General features: G+C 38.3%; 1 protein-coding gene across 1 annotated transcript in view; it reads left to right on the plus strand.

The window, feature by feature from the left end:
* tbcd (tubulin folding cofactor D) overlaps positions 1 to 14,206 on the plus strand; it is a 127,163-nt gene that overhangs the window by 1,954 nt on the left and 111,003 nt on the right. Inside the window, exons 4-8 of the mRNA XM_041222121.1 lie at positions 542 to 639; positions 1,292 to 1,393; positions 1,779 to 1,925; positions 3,924 to 3,979; positions 7,317 to 7,449. Of these exons, the coding sequence (XP_041078055.1) occupies positions 542 to 639; positions 1,292 to 1,393; positions 1,779 to 1,925; positions 3,924 to 3,979; positions 7,317 to 7,449 (536 nt within the window). The remainder of the gene's footprint in view (positions 1 to 541; positions 640 to 1,291; positions 1,394 to 1,778; positions 1,926 to 3,923; positions 3,980 to 7,316; positions 7,450 to 14,206) is intronic.

Here is a 14,206-nt window from a genome sequence, read left to right on the forward strand (position 1 = left end):
ACCCCTGTGGTCTGGCCAGGCGCCTGCGGGCTTGCCTGTAAGCTGCCCAGAGCTGTGTTGTCCTCCGACGTTGTAGCTCTGACATGGCTGCATGGTGAGCCTGCAGTGTGTAAAGAAGCGGGCTTCAGAGGACAGCGTGTGTTTGTCTTCTCCCCTCCCGAGTCAGCGCAGGGGTGGTAGCGGTGAGCTGAGCCTAAAAATAATTGGACATTCTAAATTGGGAGAAAATAATAAAAATTATTGGAGATGGCTAAATTAAAAAAAATAAATAAATAAATAAAAATAAAATGGAATATAAAAAATAGATATTCTGAAATAGTAATACCTATTTCTACAAGAATATGAAATGGAAAAGCCTTGGACAGCCTATTGTTTTTCAAGTCATTGGCATGGAGGACTGTATTGTGCACACCTAATATTAACCTGTTAGATGTTTAAACTAAACATTCTGCAAGATATAATGGAGGAAAGCAGCAGGTGTCTAGTTTGTCTGTGTCACTGTATTTGTCCTAATCATTCCTACCTATTTTTTTGTTTGCAGAATGGATGTTAAATTTGTTGCTTGAAATAGTACGAGATAAGAAGTCTCCACCAGCATTGACAGCATTGGGATTTAAATTTCTCTATATCATCTCTAAGGTAACACCATTAAGCAGTTTTAATTGGAAAGAACCCTATCTTAACTCCAATAAAGTCAGAAAATAATTGTGATACAATCTTCTGTTTCTTAGGTGTCTTTAAATTTCAAACATTAAACCATCAATTCTGAGGTAAAACTATTGTTTGAAAGCCTTTCTTAAAAGTCTTTGTGGGATTAACTGTGAGGGAGAAGGTGACTAGAAGCAGGTTTGCTATGGTTTTGTTAATTCTGAAGCCCGCAGCAAAATTACCCACAGACACCTCCTGTGAACGCCTACATCAGATTCCAAAACTGAATCTCAGTCACAGTCAAATCCATTTAATAGCTGAGCAGTGATTCATCTTGTTTATCAGGAGTTACTTTATCAGGAGTTTACCAATAATATGGCAAAATAATACAGACAAAATGGTAACACAAGAAATATGCACTGATTACAGTAGTGTTCATTAGTACAATTTATACTCTATGTAAACAAAATGTACTGCAGTGTTCTATATGGTAGAATTGTTCTGTGCTACTTTATATGTCTCTTTACTTGTAAACCCTCTAATTTTTTTAAGTGGAGTTGGAAGTAGCTGTTTGAAATCAGTCAGTGTGTTCGTTTGTGGCCTATTCAATACATGTCACATGAGGAGTCTGTTTCTTTGGCAGGTGCGTGGTAGCAAGTGTTTTCTGAGACTCTTTCCTCATGAGGTTGCCGATGTAGAGCCTGTGTTGGACCTTCTCTGCCTGCAAGATCCAAAAGGCTATGAGGTAAACGTGTGAAACTTTTCATAAAGATTTTTCACTTCAGTATTATAAATTCTGATTATTTTGTAAATACTAGCGATTCCACAGAGTGTGTCGCATTGACTCTGGCGCTCCTGCAGGTTAAGGAGGCAAAACTGTCAGGGAGTGTTTCTTCTCCCAGCTGTACAGCGGCCCTTGTTGGCCTGGCCTCTGGTGACTCATGCGGACACTGACTGGGGCTGCATTTGTCATCTGCATGCCCATGGATTTGTTGTCGAGCATCTGGGTGTGAAGAGGTGACGGCTTGATGCCCACTAGCCTTCACTGTGGCGAGGTTTGGGGTGAGGCAACATAATTAGACATTGTGAACCAGGGAGAAAAATGAAACACACTATTGTATATTTTCCAGACTTGGGAGACCCGCTACATGCTGCTCCTGTGGTTGTCCATGACATGCCTGATTCCTTTTGATCTCTCTCGCCTCGATGGAAACATCACAACACAGAGCAGACAGGCCAGAGTGCCCATCATGGATCGAATTCTCACTGTTGCTAAGGTAACAAACTGGAATAAAACAGAAGTAACCTTGAGTGGACCAAAACAGATATGGATAAAAAAGCACTCCTTATTGAAACCTTCCTCTATCATCTTTTCTTCATACTTAATATAAAAGACTCAATGGATTGGAAGGACATGGGGATGGAACTGCTCCCTCACACTCAGAGGGTGGTATGTTGCTCTCTGTACTGGGTATAGGGGTTCCTAATATCTGCTACACAGGAAGTGAACTGACAGGAAACTGTGTTTATCCTCACACTGGTAGTGGTGTTCCAGGAAAAGTAGATTTCACCCTGAAAATAAGGTCAGCAAAAAATAACATAAGAACATAAGAAAGTTTACAAACGAGAGGAGGCCATTCGGCCCATCTTGCTCGTTTGGTTGTTAGTAGCTTATTGATCCCAAAATCTCATCAAGCAGCTTCTTGAAGGATCCCAGGGTGTCAGCTTCAACAACATTACTGGGGAGTTGATTCCAGACCCTCACAATTCTCTGTGTAAAAAAGTGCCTCCTATTTTCTGTTCTGAATGCCCCTTTGTCTGAACTCCATTTGTGACCCCTGGTCCTTGTTTCTTTTTTCAGGCTGAAAAAGTCCCTTGGGTCGACACTGTCAATACCTTTTAGAATTTTGAATGCTTGAATTAGGTCGCCACATAGTCTTCTTTGTTCAAGACTGAACAGATTCAATTCTTTTAGCCTGTCTGCATATGACATGCCTTTTAAGCCCGGAATAATTCTGGTCGCTCTTCTTTGCACTCTTTCTAGAGCAGCAATATCTTTTTTATAGCGAGGTGACCAGAACTGCACACAATATTCAAGATGAGGTCTTACTAGTGCATTGTACAGTTTTAACATTACTTCCCTTGATTTAAATTCAACACTTTTCACAATGTATCCGAGCATCTTGTTAGCCTTTTTTATAGCTTCCCCATATTGTTTAGATGAAGACATTTCTGAGTCAACAAAAACTCCTAGGTCTTTTTCATAGATTCCTTCTCCAATTTCAGTATCTCCCATATGATATTTATAATGTACATTTTTATTTCCTGCGTGCAGTACCTTACACTTTTCTCTATTAAATGTCATTTGCCATGTGTCTGCCCAGTTCTGAATCTTGTCTAGATCATTTTGAATGACCTTTGCTGCTGCAACAGTGTTTGCCACTCCTCCTACTTTTGTGTCGTCTGCAAATTTAACAAGTTTGCTTACTATACCAGAATCTAAATCATTAATGTAGATCAGGAATAGCAGAGGACCTAATACTGATCCCTGTGGTACACCACTGGTTACCATACTCCATTCTGAGGTTTTTCCTCTAATCAGTACTTTCTGTTTTCTACATGTTAACCACTCCCTAATCCATGTACATGCGTTTCCTTGAATCCCAACTGCGTTCAGTTTGAGAATTAATCTTTTGTGCGGGACTTTGTCAAAAGCTTTCTGGAAATCTAAATAAACCATGTCATATGCTTTGCAATTATCCATTATCGATGTTGCATCCTCAAAAAAATCAAGCAAGTTAGTTAGACACGATCTCCCTTTCCTAAAACCATGTTGACTGTCTCCCAGGACCCTGTTACCATATAGGTAATTTTCCATTTTGGATCTTATTATAGTTTCCATAAGTTTGCATATAATAGAAGTCAGGCTTACTGGTCTGTAGTTACCTGGTTCAGTTTTGTTTCCCTTTTGGTGGATCGGTATTACGTTTGCAATTTTCCAGTCTGTCGGTACCACCCCTGTGTCAAGAGACTGCTGCATGATCTTGGTTAGCGGTTTGTAAATTACTTCTTTCATTTCTTTGAGTACTACTGGGAGGATCTCATCTGGCCCAGGGGATTTGTTTATTTTAAGAGCTCCTAGTCCCTTTAACACTTCTGCCTCAGTTATAACGACACCATTTAACTAGTGGAGGTACATTCTTTGTTCCTTCTTTTAAAGCCCTAACTGTGTACCATTTGTTTTGGTTAATTATTTCCCCTTGTATTTCTTTCAGTCTTACCTGACAGTTAGTGACAAGGCCAGGGATGCTGCTGCTGTTCTGGTATCAAAGTAAGTGCTAACTGTCCTGTAAGAACATATTTAAAAATTTATTTCACAAGATTTTTCTGTGGTTTATAACAGCACTAATACACTCTACAGCTTGGTTATGCCTGATATAGTGGTTATTATTGCTTGATGCTAGGGCACTAGTGGATTATAATACTGTAGTTCACTTTGGTTTCTCCAATTTGGTATCAACAGAATGAAGAAGATTATAGCCCCTTTTACACTGGCGCTTCTACCCGGATCACAGTCTGGCGTAGTGTGAAACCACGTACCTGGGTCGTACCTGGGTTGACAGCGACCACCTCTGGATGTGGGTCGACGCGCTTTGACCTAGGTTGAGCGAGACAAAATGCATGATGGCCGTTTGTAAGCTGACAAAGTAACAACTAGCCACGCCTGCGTGAAGGTTTCACTTCCACAAGGAATATTTCTGTTTATTCTGTTTAGCCATATTTTTGTTGATTTGAGACACAACATTAGCCAGATTGCAGTGGGGTTGAAGAAGCATTTCCTCTAATCAACATTTCGGCTGATTATTCAATCCAGACAAGCTTGGCTGGAAGCATCTGTAACAAGCTGCTTCCGGGGCATTGCTACATGCGTTGTGTACTTGCTTCAGTCACCCAGGTCGACCCTGCTTGTGCATAAAGCAGTGTGAAATCTCGTAGCCGACCTGCATGAGTCGCGACATCTGGGAGAGCATGCCAGTGTGAAAAGGGCATATGATAGTTTGACACAAGTGTAATTACTGGATCTAACCAGGAGAGGGCAGGCTAGCATTATAAATTGATGCGGCTAAAGCACAGCAACAATATATGCACTGCTTTGCAAAAATCTTGTTGCATTTTTCTACTCTGATGCATTATGAGCATCAGTAATTTACTCAAAACCTACACTAGTGTCTTTTACTATTCCAACATCCTTGAAAGAAGACGAGCGTTGAATTGACAATAGAGCTGGCGGAAAGCACAGTTGTCGTTATTCATCAAATCAACAGTATGAAGGTCACTCTTGAAATCAGGACTTAAACGATGTGTTGCAGTAAGTATACCTCTGTTAAAAGGGGAACCAGACTAAAAGGCTAACATGCACAAGAACACAGCAATTGGACTATGGAACAATGGTCAAAGGTGCTTTGGGCTGTTGATGGATGGACAACACCACCCGTACCTTCTGCCAGTTCTGTTGTCAATTCAGCGCTTGTCTTCTTTCTTTCCTTAAGGATATTGTCTTGTATAAGTATTGCTCATCCTTGCTAGACAGCTTTTTGGGTCTTCCAGTCCTGGGTTTGTCAATTACAGATGATGTTTCTCTGTACTTGTTGATTATGCTTCGGATACCACACCTTGGAAATCGAGTTATGTGAGCTATTTCACTCAGTGTTTTTCCCTCTTTATGCAAATCAGTGTTATAATAGTAGAAAAAACTAGTGGAGGCTTTGAGAACACCATACCTACTGTCAAGCATGGAGGTGGTACTATCCTTCTATGGGGCTGTTTTTCCTCTATTGGCAGAGGCAGTTTAGTTTCAATACATGGATTTCACAGCATGCCAAAAGATATTAGCCAATGATCTGAAACCCTCCACTACAAAACTTGGTTTAAAGCACAACTGAACGTTCCAACACAACAGTGATCCAAAGCACACATGAAAACTGTTTCACATTAGTCGAACAGCCTATGGGCGACAGGCACGGACCATAGGAGTGATTGGTCATGGAGTGGGACGAGGTGGGACTAACTGGGGCTAAAGACCAGTGCAAGGGACAGAGTTTTTTGTTGTTGTGAAGCAGAGAAAGAAGCGAATAAACAGAAACAGAATAGTTCCACCCTGAGATTCCTTTAAAAAAATAATTAGTGTAGAGCCGTAGGTCGTGGCTTGCATCAACCTGTTAATTGTTAGTTAACAATTGGCAGATTGTCTTTGATCATTTATTAGTGTAATAAGATTGAGTTTGGCCATGAATCAACTGAAGTCTCATTCTTATAGTGTTAAGGATGTTTGTTACAATATACACACACTGTCAACATCCCAGTCTGTAGGCACATTATCATGCCACCTCTGCAGTGAAGTCAACTCATTTGTCTTAAAAAGAAACGTGCGCTGTGTAACTGCCTCTGAAACGAAAATCATTTAACATTGCAACAAAGCTGGAAACTAGTGATCGTTTGAAAAAGTAGTAGTGCAGGAATGTCTCTGTCGTGAATATAGGTTGTCAAAAAGCACTTGTTTGGCTTGTTCATCAACCGTGCGGCAAAATAAAATTTGATTAACGAAAAAAAATATTAAGGATCTGATTAACTTTTCATGTTGGGTTGATTTGGAATAAAAACTCAGTTCATGAGTCTTAAGATTTAGTGCACTTTGAAATGGTTCATGTCAGATTGATTTTGCATAAATTTTCAGCTTGGATTTGTGCTTTTTAATGATTTTGATAAAGCAAAAGCAGAATACTGCATACAAGAAATGATCAGGTAGGTGTAATTCTACTTTTATCCTTCATTTTGTTGTCCTTTCGCTAGAACGAACCCCTCGATATGAGGAACAAAGGGCTTGGACCCAAACAGGTTCGTTGTAGCAAGCGTTTACTGTATTATAGATTTTATTTTTATAAACACACCCATAAAAATGACAATAATGAAACTGCGTGTTGGGGCATAAGTGTTCTCTTTTGAAAGGTGGAGTAACTCCCAACCTATTTTAATTTTAGTCGCGCATAACATTGTTGCCTTGGGATTAATGAAACAAAAGACTGGTATCCAATTAGCATTACTGATTCTGAGGTTTTTTTCCTCCATGGCTTGTGGGCTAGCATGTCATACCTGTAGCTCATAAATGGTTTTTATCAAAATGGGTCAAGCCGTTCCTAAGATATAGCCCTCAATATCTTAGCCAGTAATGCATTGGTTTGATGAAAAAAAATCAGTCTCCTTGACTGAGAAGTTAGTCCTTGTTACGAATATTCATGGAAAGTTTAATTAAATTCAGCAGCGCAATTCTCAAGATAGAGCCAGCTTAGGGTTTGGAACCATGTAACTTGTTTCTCTGATTCTTTCTGAGAGTGAATACAATAGTTGACCTGTTTGACAGGCAACAGCCTCAAAATGTATTCACTACTTAACACTACGTTTCTTACTCCACTGCTACCATGTAGTTTGAGATGAGGGAAGTATATTTGACACCCTCTGCAACAGTTACCAATAGTGTTACACCCCAACGTTTATTGATTGCGGAGAGGGGTCCCTATACATTTTGGAAGCATACATATTTGATCTTGGGGCTCTGTCCATCATGATGGCTTTTCTTCCTTTTAATGTTAAGTCTTCGTTGCTCTCCCCAGGTTTGTTATCCGGCCAGATGTCAAGCAGAAGAGGCTGGCAGACTTCTTGGACTGGAACCTCTCGACTCTGTCTCAGGCTTCCTACCAGACCATGGAGGGGACAGTGGTGGTGGACGGCATGCTGCAGTCTCTGGTAACGATCCAGTCTCAAACATTGCACCAGTGTGACAGCCACCTAATAAGCAGACCTAGCAGACTGAACACAGTGGCGCCAACAGATGTCTTTTTGCTTTTTTGTCATGCTTTTATACTGATTCTTTTACTCGTAAATGTATTTTATTTGTTAATCATTGAGAACCAGTTTGTTTTTTGTTAATCATCTTTTTTTTAAAGCTTTTTTGCGCTAGCATTTGCATAGCAGACACTAGGGTGCGCCAGAGGAATATTTTTGTCTCAATATGTTCTTTTGGCTACCATTCAAAACAGCTAATAATATCTATGATGCAAGACTTTATTTTAATGCACACGCTGTATCTTAATTCAGATTGTTAGCTGAGCGGTTCTGTTGCCCAAAGTAGTCTTCTGTTGTAAGCTACAGGTTCATATTTAAATGCAAAACGCCTGTAAACCCAACAATGTTTTATGCTTGGTTGCTTTTCTGAAGTGTTGGTAGTATCAATACACATTTCTTTAATCACAGCACATCTGATTTGACCCACTTTATCCTCTCCTGTTTCTAAGACCAGGAGTAGAACACTAGGGTAATACACACATTCCTAAAACGTGTGTATGAAAACGCATGCACTCTGTGTGTAAACTTACATTTTTGCATGTTTATCCAATTGCCAAAACCTACAAAAGACATACAGATTATTGAGAGTGTCAGATTGCAATATATCCATGCTTTAGCATACACTGTATGGCATACTTTACATTTGGGTATAGGCTCTGGTTATCTACTTTTTTATTATACTGTATTTTAAGCAATGCAGGACATGTTAATGAAAATTCTTAGATGTGTTGGAACATACACAAAATTCTTTATTTAATTTTTTTAGCGCTTGACATTTTAATCCTGCTATTGCAGGACTGTGCCCAAAATTAGTATCCATACCAAAGTTTTTTTTTTTTTGAGTGAAACTGTTGCCCGAGCCAACCGAAAGTACATATATTAGGTCACTGAGTGTTTACCTGCTGCATGCTGAAACGTGTTCTAACAATTCCTTTATGCTCACTTTCCTGAAATTCCAGTGCTGGGATTGGCTTAGTTTAAAGGCACTTGTTTCCAGTGCAGCAGGTGAACAATAAACAGGTTTTTATTTTAAATGCAGAAATCCACTTGGCTAGGTGATGTAATGGCCCTCTATTAAAAAACTGAAACACCCCTTGACATGAAAGTCCCACTCCATGCTTTTGCTGCCTTGAGACCTATTGTTGCACATTTCAGATCCCTGTCCATTGTCAATTTTCAGTTGGTGGAATTGCTCTCTCAGCACAGTGTTGATTTATCACAGTAGGTGAGCCAGCGCTTTAAGACCACCTCACTTATTAGGGCTGCTTTTTTTGTCCAGCCTGAATTAAGCTGCCAGGATTTAGGCTACTATCATCAGTCCAAAATATATCAAACCATTTTAAAATGACCGTACTAAAGACCAATATGTGGATACAACATGATGTATACCACTTAAATACCAACTTAGTAAAATTCTTTAATAAATCAACGCAGTACCGGTTAGTACTACATTTTGCTGGTCTCTTGACTGGCCTTGTTCCTGAGGTTTCACTGCACTGAATTTATGTATTCTTGACTACTGAGTCACACAGCAGCCAGCTGAAAAAGAGCAGTCGTTTGGTTAAAACAAATCTGTTCTTTAATGTACAGCTATGGCCAAAGGTTTTGCATCACCTAAAATAATTAACTAATTTTGCTGCATAAAGTCGTATGAAACCTGCTGAATAATGTTACGTTAACATTGAATTACATACCGCTTTGTAGTTTTCCATATACTTAATGGAAAAATAGAAAAATGTGACATTGTTTAATTTAGCTAAACAAAAAAAAACTTAAATCTGAAAACACTTAAGTACCAACTTTTTAAAAACTCTTTAATAAATCTTGCAAAGCAGGAAAGCCATTTTTCAGTCCTGCCGTTTCAAAACAAGCCCACTGGTCAAAGTAACGTGTGGACCGGCCAAAGTTTACAGCGTGATAGCTTTAGAATTAACTTTGTTTAGAAGCCGTGGTCAGTTTAAAAACAACAGAAAACAAACCTTGAAGGCATAAAATCCAATTTTAGTCTCAAGGCGTAATGGATTCATAATAGGAAGAATAACCCTTGATACAGTTACTGTTCTGTGATTATTAGAGGACCTGTTTCCAAAGTTCACTGGATTTCATTTTTAATTCATTTTAAGTTCATTTTTAATGCTAAGGTTTTTTTTTCGTTTTTTTTAAAGAAGTAGAACATTTACATTTTTATACGTTTCTAAGTTACTCCACTTAGTGTAATTCAGTCATTTTAATGTATTTTACCATACTACTAAGACATTGTTTGCTTAGTTAAACCACTTTTCACCAACATTTTCTAATCTAATCAAAGCTTATGTTGAATTTGGGATTTAGAGCCGTGGCGGGGAATGTGTTTTGCTGACATGCTTATTCATTTACTATCAATGCACTTGGCTCATTAAAGTCTTTTGCATGCATTTGAATAAGGGAAAACTATCTCTAGAGAGATCCCAAGGTATTAAGCAAGTCCTCGGGGTTAATAATGCGTTGAAGTGATGCCCTAATGTCTGCTTTTTGGTTTGTACAGAATGAGCCCTGCTGTACCGCTGCCAGCATCTTGTATTCCTATTGTATTATTATAACACACAGCAGTATGACTGGATCAGTTATATGTGTCCTCATTTGTACACATCAGGTAACAGTTTTTGCCCCTAGCAGACCTTGGAACACCTGAAAGAAAAAAACGAATTTGAGCTTTGTATACACAGTGTAGTTTATTAATGGTGTTGCCGCAGGACATGCTGGGGCTTGCATGGTTTGGCACAGACTTGTGCACCTGCTAAGATTTCATGTGTAACAGCAGGTGATCTGTGAGCAGGTAGCATCAACTGCAGAATCGTGATTTAACTACACCTGTCTTTACCAGATACACCTGATAATGAGCAATCAAGATTAAATTACCCTCACCCTTTTTTTTTTCCTTATTGTACAATTGGGCAGGTACAGTTCTTAGAGCCGTTGCTAGGCAGTATTAAAGTAAATACAATTGCCTGTTTATTTTGGTTCATGGTTTCAAACCAGTTGCGTGTGTAGTTTAATAATGTAGTCTAAAAACAAGTTTGATGTTTGACACTACATTAGTGTAATCAATAGGAGCTCCCATATTTGTAGGTCTTCCAATTATTTATTTATTTAAAGCAGACTTGTCATTACATGATTATGACCTTCAGCTGACGTAAACTTAATGACCTGTTTACATTTTTGAGCAAATTGTTCTCAATTGCCTAAGTACAACGAAGTAATGGGGATATGATTTAATAGGATCAGCTGAATATGTGAAATACGTGAACAATCCATGAGCTGTCGAGATCAGAAAGGTGTCTGTTCTGGTGAGACAGGTATAGAACACTGTTTATTTATTTTCTGAGGCTGAGCTGACCTGTAAGAGGAACTTTCTTTACCTCAGTTCCTACCTGAACAGGTTTTCCTCAAGGATTTGTACTTTGCTCCATTCATTTTTCCTTCTATCCTGACACGTGCCCAACTCCCTGCCCATGAGAAACATCCCCATAACATGATGCTGCCACCACAATGCTTCACAGTAGGGATGATGTTCTTTGGGTGATGCGCTGTGTTGGTTTTGCGCCAAACATAACGCTTTGCATTTAGGACAAAAAGTTCCATTTTAGTTTCGTCAGACCACAAAACTCTTTGCGACATTTCTTAATAATGGACTTTGCTGTGCTCTGGGGGATATTCAGTGCCTTGGAAATGTTCTTGTATCCTACCCCTGATTGGTGCTTTTGAAGAACCTTATTCCGGGTTTGCTTTGAATGTTCCTTCGTCTTCATAATGTAGTTTTTGTTAGGAAATGTACTAATCAACTAGGGGACCTCCCAGAGACAGGTATATTTAACCTAAAATCATGTGAAACACCTTAATTAAACACAGGTGGACTCCATTCAAGTAATTATATGACTTCTAAAGACAATTGGTTGCATCAGAGCTTATTTAGGTGTGTCACAGCAAAGGGGGTGAATACTTATGCAATCAATTATTTTCTGTTTTATATTTGTAACTTATTTAGAAAAATTTGTAGATTTTATTTTTCACTTTGACATTCTGGACTTTTTTTTGTGTTGAACAGGGGTAAAAACTCTTAATTAAATCCATTTTAATTCCATGTTGTAACACAATAAAATGTGGAAAAGTCCAAGGGGGGGGGGGGGGGTGAATACTTTTGAGAGTCACTGTGTGTGTGTGTGTGTGTGTGTGTGTGTGTGTGTATGTATATATATATATATATATATATACATATATATATGTGTGTGTGTATATATATATATGTGTCATGTGTGTGTGTATATATATATATATATATATATATATATATATATATATATATATAGTATATATATATATATGTTATATATGTTATGACTTTTTTTTTATGTATTGGAAAAAGTAGTGCTTTGATTTGAAGGGGTGATATTTGTATTGTCTGTTATGGAAATGTAATTATGTGCCCTTTCTCTTGGAAAACATATCCAGAGTAGATAGCTTCATATTTTTGTGCTTTTCTCAATGCACACTGTTTCAGTCATGTTACATCCTCACTCCTGTTGCCATTGTTGCAGTTTGTGTGAAGATGGCAACTGTTGCATACATCACACATGATTCACACTACAACAGGTTATCTGTGAATCAGCCTTATCTTCAAATTAGCTTACCAAGGTCTTTGTTTTCACTGAGAGAATAACACATTCACACTGGAGAAAGTTTAGTGTCAGTCAATACAGAGATCGTTTTATCCGCATGGATTTTGTAAAAGTGATCATTCTAATTAGGGCTAATTTCCATTTATAAAAACGGTTCTTGCTGCTTGGATCGTTACAGGGGGTTCATTATAGTGAAGTTAGAGTATGTGTAATATGATATTAAACAGGTACGAAATTAAATCTAATAATGTAATATAAGTGATCAGGAAGGAGTGATCAAAAGTGTTTGTTTAGCTGGATAAGGTAGATTTCCATTAAGTCATCATCATCACCATGTATACATTAACCAAAAGCTGTACAGGAAAGTGTCTTCCACGCCTTACGTTGAAGCTAGACTTGTAAAATTCGTTTTGCACGCTTAGTGTGTGTGTGTGTGTGTATGCAATTTGCGATTGAAAGTATCATAAAGCCTTGTGTCTATAGATTTGTTGAGCCCTGTAATTTAAATGTTGGTTAACAATCCTTAATGTGCTGCAGTGCAAGACACTCCTACCTGTAGCGTGACAGAGATGCTCAGTCCTCAGTAGCCCAGGGCATCTAAACATGCTTTATCTAAACAGGGGTTTTTAAAAAATTGTTATGAGCAAAAGGGAATGTTGTGTAATAATCTTATGAAAGACGGAAACTAATGAGGTCAGATGTTAGTATGTTCTGATTTTTATTTATTTATTTTTTTGTAAAAAGGGGGCCTGTGGTTCAATCAAAAGAAAACCTGGGGCAGTAACTGGCTGCTTGCAAAAATGTCACCTTACTGACTTCATATTTTCTGCTGTGACTTTAAGGTTGTATGGAAGGTGCTTGGCCTTTTTGAGGATCTTTTCCCTTAATAATAAAATGTATCTTTTCTATTCATTGATATTTAACCATAGGAATGTTTCAATATAAAAAGGAAAATGAGTGAAATCCTTATAAGAATATACTAGAGCCCGTTTCTTTGTCTGGTAAACAGAAAGCAGTTTTTGGAGTTGGTTCAAGCATGTGCAACCAAGGACTTGGTTGGATTCATTTGAATTAAGGTCTGAAAGCTCTATTGGTATTGTTGTACGGACTAATAAAACTTCTGCAATGGCCAAATAGAACCACAGGGGGTGCTCTGTCAAAGAAGAATTCTTGTTACTGTATTTACTTGAATTTAAGTCACACTTTTGTGGCCAAAATGAAAGTTCAAATTTGGGGGGAGCGAATTGGATTCAAGGTTTTTAGTAAGGGTACCAATTTACATTTCAGTTATTCTGGTGTGCTTGAACAAGGCCAACTGTAAACAGTACTGTCCACTACAGATATTACTCTCAGTACAGTACCGCTATATTAAAATGGCTGCACAGGGAACTTCATGAACATTTTTTGATGCAGCTTTTAAAAGAAAAGTAATTTTGTTTGCTGAAGAAAAGATTAACTGCGGCATCTATGTGTCATATGTACTGCTTCATGGCAGATTCTCCATCGCTCTCCGTTTCTCTAGCTTACTCACTGTTATTATGGTCTGTGCCTGGTTTAACTACGGGAACCCACTAGTGTAAACTCCAAAGTCCTAACTCAAACCTAAAACGAACTACACATTTCTGTCTTGCACTAATTTTGCTTGCTGGCCAAATTAAAGAAACAATGACAATAAAGCAGACTGGAATAAAGGTAACCCTTTCCCAGCTACCATAAACTTCAATGACTGTGATTCAGTACTGAAAGTATTGTACATACATTCTTTTCCCATTTGCATTTGTAATGTAGTAGGTGACATGGTGATGTACTCTGATGCTTTAATGTACAATGATACAGTGTTCCCTGCCAGCACCTAGAAATTAAAAACTAATTTAACCGTTAATTGTGTTTTTTTCATTGCGTTAAAAGTGACTTGCATTCGGGGTCTCTTTTTTTTTTTTATGTCTCTGTATTTGAGGACTTATATTCGTGTAAACACGGTACATGTTTTTTTTTAAAATTAT

Source organism: Polyodon spathula, chromosome 21 (assembly GCF_017654505.1).
Source record: "Polyodon spathula isolate WHYD16114869_AA chromosome 21, ASM1765450v1, whole genome shotgun sequence".
In the NCBI taxonomy this organism is placed as follows: Eukaryota; Metazoa; Chordata; class Actinopteri; order Acipenseriformes; family Polyodontidae; genus Polyodon; species Polyodon spathula.